Raw genomic sequence first — 6,878 nt, forward strand, 5'->3', positions numbered from 1 at the left:
TAAATTACCACTTGAAATATTTACTGAGAGTTCGATTTTTTTTTTAGCCTAACACTTTTTTAACATCAAAATTTTTTTTGCTCGGCCACAACAAATCGCTTGCAACATATCTGATGTCATCTATAGCTACTTCACTTTGTCGCATTTTTTTTTAGCCTAACACTTTTTTAACATGGATGCCCCTATATCTTTTTTGTTCTGGTTCATTTCTGGTCCATGGGGGATCTTAATTTGTAGTTTTAAACTGTCAAATCGTGTTAATTGAGTCATTTACATCATTAATTTGCTTAATGTTCTCCCTCCATAAATAATAGCGTCCAAGACAACAATAATCCTATATAACTAAGCTTAACATGTTCTTTCATTTCATCCTGAGTTTTTTATTTTATTTTTCTCATTGGTAGATAATCTTAAATTGCATACATTTACACAAAGCCCAAAAAAACAATACAAAAACATACCAACCGGAAGAAACACATATACAGGACAAACTCAACTACAAACGATTGAAGCTGCTAGCCATGGAACAAATCCATAAAACAGTCCTTGTGCATCCCTCTATGTCTTTAAGCGTTCATCGAACATAACGCCCACCATTTACACCAAAGATGTTCGAATCACCACGTACCCATGAAGAAAATGTACGTGTAAGCAAGAAAGAGCATTTGCAGACATGCGAATCGAAAGGAGAAATTTACATGCAGAAAGCATCAATAGAAACTCCAGTCCTAACTATTTTCGCCACGTCCCAAATCCTCAGCCCACACTATTTTGCCTATAAATATATACCACGGCCCTTAATCTTGCCATAACACAGTGCCATACAAAAGAGTTTCAACAAGCATGTCTTCCTCTACTTTGTTTTCTCTTACACTTTGCTTTCTTGTTCTCTTCAATTGTTGCTTTGCGCAGATAGAGCAAGTGACCTCGCGACATGACCAGCAACAAGCGCGACGACGCAGCTTTCAACAAAGCGAATGCCAACTTCAGAGGATCAATGCCCTCGAGCCTGCTCGGAGGATTAAATCAGAGGCTGGTGTCACTGAAATTTGGGACGAAAATGATGAGCAGTTTCAATGTGCTGGTGTTGCAGTTATCCGCCATACCATTCAGCAGCGAGGCCTCTTGTTGCCTGCATACTCTAATGCCCCTAAGCTTGTCTATGTAGAGCAAGGTATGCGCTTAAATATTCTTTACCATTTCACAGTTGCAATTAATTAATATACTTCTGTTGGTGTCAATGTAGGAAGGGGCATTCAGGGAGCTGTATTCCCAGGCTGTCCAGAGACATTCCAATCATCAGGGCAGTTTTCTCGTGATCGAAGTCAACGCTCCGAAGACCAGCACCAGAAGGTTCGACAAGTAAGAGAGGGTGATGTAGTTGCCTTGCCTTCGGGAGTTGCTGATTGGTTTTATAACGATGGTGATTCACCTCTCGTTCTTGTTCAACTTCTGGACACAAGCAATCCTGCCAACCAGCTTGATCAGGATTTCAGGGTAAGAATCACAAAAAATCAAGCATGCGATATCATGTAATTAAGAAGCAAACAAGGATTACATTATAAGCAAACATTAATGTGCCATTTCAGAATTTTTTCCTTGCTGGCAACCCACAACGAGAATTGCAAAGCCAAAGAAGCTCATACCAGAGAGACCAGTTTGAAGGTCAACGTGAACGCCAAGACGAAGGTGAAAGTCGGAGACACCAGCAAGACAGGCACCGCAATGTCTTCGGCGGCTTTGATGAGAAAATCCTGGCAGAAGCTTTCAACATTGACACCAGACTAGCAAGAAGCATGAGGAACGAAAAAGATAACAGAGGCATCATTGTCCGAGCTGAGCATGAGCTTCAGGTGGTAAGTCCTCATCAGAGCCGAGAGGAAGAAGAACGTGAAATTGAATACCGAGGGGGACGAGGTGGTGGATTCAATGGCATAGAGGAAACTTTCTGTACTGCTAGGTTGAAGCACAACATCAATGACCCAGAACGTGCTGATTTCTTTAATCCACGTGCTGGACGCCTCACCACTGTCAACAGCCTCAATCTCCCTATCCTTCGATCTGTCCAGCTTAGTGTTGAGAGAGGTGTACTCTACCCGGTAAGAAAGTCTACGCACTCTTCATCGAATTTTTTTTCTTGACATTACAACAATTTCTCTTGTTACAAGAACAATTCACAAACTGGGTTCATGTGGATCAGAATTGTTTCATTGGCGATATATATAGTAATCCCTTGTAGTATCACTTGGTTGTGCTATGAGTCCTGGTTTTGGTCAAATATCACATGCTGTGCTTAATTTGTTGTGAATTTCTTACTAATGTACGTACATTGAATGTGATCATGCACTGTAGAACGCTTTGATGTCACCACATTGGAATATGAATGCCCACAGCATAATCTACATCACCAGGGGAAATGGAAGGATTCAGATTGTTGGAGACAATGGACAAACGATATTTGATGGAGAAGTCCGCGAGGGTCAAGTAGTTACAGCACCACAAAGCTTTGCAGTAGTGAAGAAGGCAGGAAGCCAAGGGTTCGAGTGGGTATCATTTAAAACCAACGACAATGCACAAGTTAGTGAATTGGCTGGACGTGTCTCCACCATCCGAGGCTTGCCAGTGGAAGTGGTAGCAAATTCATTCCAGATCTCAAGGGAAGATGCTAGGAGGCTTAAGAACAACAGGGAGGAAGTTAGCGTTTTTAGTCCTTCACAATCTGGAAGGAGTGAAGAGATTGCATGAATGCAATTGTAAGCTGAACAAGCAAGAGGCTGTATGTCTAAATCAGTAGAGAATGAAATAAGCCTAAGAGGGCATGGAATGTGGTCTTGTATGGAACCTTGTACTATGCATGTTTTATGCGGGAAATGAAATGTTTGCTTTCTTTTCTTCGATATTTCCTTGCAGTGTGAGAGAAGAGGAAGTTCTTCTAGCTACGACGACTACTTCAAGTTTGTCTACCGATAATAGATATCAAATCCAATCTGGGATTCACTCGGTTAAGAAGCTGTCTGAATTTCATGAATTAACTTAGAAAAATTAAATAAAATATTTAAAGTTTTAATATTTTATATAAATTTTTTTAAAAAAATTTATATGAATATAAACTATATATATTGTAAATAATAAAATTTAAAAGAATATTTTAAATTTTTTTTATTACACATTAAAAAAACATTTTTTTCTTATGATCATAAAATATATATACGAAAGGGTTTTAAATTTCACATTGAAAAAATAATTTTTTTCTTGGTAACATAGAATATATATATATATTAAAGAGTTTCAAATCTCATATTGATTTTTTTTTTAATATTTATATAGTGAACTTTAAAAAGTCTTAATAACCAACTAAAAAAATATAAATAAAGAGAAGTATAGAAGAAAAACCACATTTGAAAAAAAAAAAAGGTCTCGTCCGGGTTTATCCGGATCGACTGGATTTTATCAGATTATTATACGAGTCAATCTTTAAACAAATCAAATTAGTCCAGCTATCCGAGATTAATAACTGTGTATATATATATACATCGCGCCACCATTGTCATATAGCCCCCACCATTGTCAGGCTTCATAGTGAAAGCACCACACATCTTAGATTTTCTGGATATCACTTGTATACATTACAGAGAATTTCGGCCACCTATCTACTATACAATGTATGCTATTAAATATCTTGAGATAAGCTTGTTCAGAAAATGAATATTTGAGGTAAGTTCGTGATGTACGTGGCAGAGAAAGGGATTATCAGTGAGATTGACATGGCAAAGCAAGTGCTGATCATAACATAATAATCTCATTTGCAAGGGCAATAATTTTCCGTAACGTGTAAGCCAGAGCTATAATAATTGTAATGACAAGACCGATAATTAAAAAAAAGTTGTTTTTTAAAATATTTTTATTATAAAATATATTAAAATAATATTTATTTTTTAAACAAATTTAAACTTTAATATTTTCTTAGTTAGATGGAGGTAAAACCGACATGTTACGAGTTTATGTGAGGTTTTTTTTTTCTTTTAATTTTTTTAATGCACGCCATTGTAGTAAACTTCCATAATCATGATAAATACCAAGACTAATAATAAATAATTCAACTACAAAAAAGAGATCCCTATCCATGAAAGTAATTTTGTTTACCAAAGAGCAATTTTTTTTTTATCATTTTACATTTTTATTACTGTATTTTTCAAGGATGTTTAGGGGCATTGTAAAAAAAATGGTTTTAGCGTGCACGACATGCGCCAACATGTGGACGGCCACGCCATTCAAGTGGTGCAAAGGGGGAGTCTAGCCACCAGATACCGTCTTCCGAGGCAGCATTCAAAAGGTCTTGGCACCCCAGACTAGATGAGGTAGTGCGTGTTCCAAGATTCACAACGGTTCGACGCTGCCATTTATTTTTCCCTGTTCTTCTCTTTCCTCTACTTAGATTTTCATGTAAGCTCCAGGAAAATTCAACATCCCTTCATGTTGAATAATTAATTAAATTTGGCCTCTATTTTTTATTGCTATTTTTTTGTTTGAAATCATTTTTTCAATTGATTTTGTTTTATGATTTCACCTTCTTTTGTTTTTTTTCCCTATCAATCCATGTTCTTTTGATTGTCAATTTTTTTAGCCTTGACAAGTTTTTATTTCAAATCATAAATGACTTTATTTTAGAATTTCACCCTCCTTCGTTTTTTTCCTCTTAAATTTAATCCATATTCTTTTTATTGCCGTTTTTGCTTTAATAAGTTTTTAAAATTGATATTTCAAAATCATAAACTTCTTGATTGGACCTGGATTAAGGGTTTCACGGGTTATGATTTTTTAAAATTTAACTAGATTTAAAATATTTTCTCCGGTTTGCTTGGTTATTACAAATATTTTATAATTTCACCCCTATGATTTTTTTATCTTTAAAATTTGATTTCTATTCTTTTAATTGTAGCTTATTTTATTTGGCTTTATTTTTTAGTTTTTTTAAATTGCATTCTCCTTGATTCTTTTATATTAAATTCTATCCTCATTATTTTTATTGCTTTTGCAGGTTTTGTTTTTAAATATTTTTTTACTGATCTCATCCTTCAAAATTAAATTGATTGGTAATCAAATTTCTTGATTGAATCCTGGTCAAAGATTTAACGGGTTGCGACTTTTAAAAATTAGACTAGGTTTAGCTCTCAACAATTTCTTAATAATATTTCAAATTACAAATGTTTTTCAATTTCACCCCTTATGATTTTTTAATCTTTCAAATTTGATCATCATTCTTTTAATTGCAATTTCTTTTGTTTGGGATTATTTTTAATATTGTTTTCAAATTTCATCCTCATTGGATTTTTTTGTCAAATTTTATCCCCATTATTTTTGTTGTTTTTTTTCTTTTGCAATTTTTTTATTAATATTTTTTTAGCAATTTTATCCTTCAAAATTAAATTTGTTGAGAGATAAGATTTTTGGTTGAACCCAGATCAAGGATTTTGCAAATTACAGGTTTTAAAGATTAGACCAGGTTTAGGCAGTTCACCTGGTTTTTCTTGGTTTTGTTTCCCTTTTTTTTCTTATATTTAATCATTTTTTTGGGTTTTATTTTATTTTCTTTTGGGTTTGATTCTATTTGGTTAGCTCTTTATAATTATTTTTCAATTTCACTCCAATCTTTTTTTAATTTATAAATGATCTATCAAATTACAAATTTTTTTTAATTTTATCCCCTATGATTTTTTAACCTTTCAGATTTAATATTCATTATTTTAATTGCTATTTATTTTTTTTGGAATTATTTTAACTTTTCTCATATTTCATCCTCCTTAGATGTTTTTCTCTCAAGTTTTATCTGCATTCTTTTTGTTTGTTTTTTGTTATTTTTCAAGTTTTTTTATTAATATTTTTTTCAATGATTTCATCCTTCAAAATTAAATTTATTAACAATTAATCTCCTTGATTGAACTTAGGTTCAAGATTTAACTAGTTACAAGTTTTTAAGATTAGACCAGGTTTAGGAGGTTCGCGTAAGTTTTCTTGGTTTTTTCTCCTGTTTTGAAGCTGATGTTTTCTTCTTCTTCTTCTTCTTTTTAAAGTTTTACTTTTTTATTTTTTATGTTTTCCTTCTATTCAGTTAACATTGATTTGTTTGATAATACGAATAGGCTCAAATATGGTTCTTTTTATCTTTTTTTTTGTTAGTTTATTTATTGTTGTTATTTTTTCTTTCATATTACTTAAATTACCACTTGATCTATTTACATGAGACTTATATTTTTTTTACATCAAAAAAGAAATTTGAACAGCCCACATCGAAACATGGGTAACATATCTAGTGTCATCTGTAGCTACTTCACTTTTTCTCAATTGAATTTCTTAACTTAAATACATAGGTGCCCATATTTCTTCTTTTTTTTCCTGGTTCACTTTTGGTCAGTTGAAACAAGGTTTACGATTAATTTAGGAGGCTTACCAATGAAGTAGCCATCCTTTATATTTATATGATTAGGGTAGCATACAATAGTTACTGTGTAGCGCAATACGTAGTATACCGTGCGTTGCTTACCAGATTTCCATGAGATGGGAGTGAAGCCGAGAAAGACAATGTAGCCACCAACAGATTTCCGATCATCAATACTCCCCACCTAGTCAACATCAGTAAAACCATGCAGTGATAAAGAGGAGCCTCAAGTGAGGTGAAGGCCAAAGGAAGATGTACCTTTCAAGTACCGTAAGATACGTTTGATAATATTGAATCTTTTCATTTCTGCAGCCCAATGGCTCTCAGTAGGAGCATGCATAAACTGACAGACTTTGTTGGCAGCATAACAGATGTTTGGTCTACTAAATGTGAGATACTGAAGGGCACCTATAATTTGCCGATAACGAGTAGGATCTGAGTA

General features: G+C 33.7%; 2 protein-coding genes across 2 annotated transcripts in view; one reads left to right on the forward strand and one right to left on the reverse strand.

Moving 5' to 3' along the window:
* LOC18108011 (monooxygenase 2) overlaps nt 1-6,058 on the reverse strand; it is a 94,293-nt gene extending 88,235 nt beyond the window's left edge. Inside the window, exon 1 of the mRNA XM_052449516.1 lies at nt 6,045-6,058. The gene's annotated coding sequence lies outside the window, so the exon portion shown is untranslated. The remainder of the gene's footprint in view (nt 1-6,044) is intronic.
* On the forward strand, nt 844-2,745 carry LOC18108019 (legumin B). Its single transcript, XM_006370866.3, has 4 exons — nt 844-1,174; nt 1,247-1,497; nt 1,590-2,099; nt 2,353-2,745. Exons 1-4 carry the CDS (start codon nt 844-846, stop codon nt 2,743-2,745), a joined length of 1,485 nt encoding a protein of 494 aa, XP_006370928.1.
* Nucleotides 6,059-6,878: the final 820 nt, after the last annotated feature.

Source organism: Populus trichocarpa, chromosome 19, assembly GCF_000002775.5.
Source record: "Populus trichocarpa isolate Nisqually-1 chromosome 19, P.trichocarpa_v4.1, whole genome shotgun sequence".
Lineage (NCBI taxonomy): Eukaryota > Viridiplantae > Streptophyta > Magnoliopsida > Malpighiales > Salicaceae > Populus > Populus trichocarpa.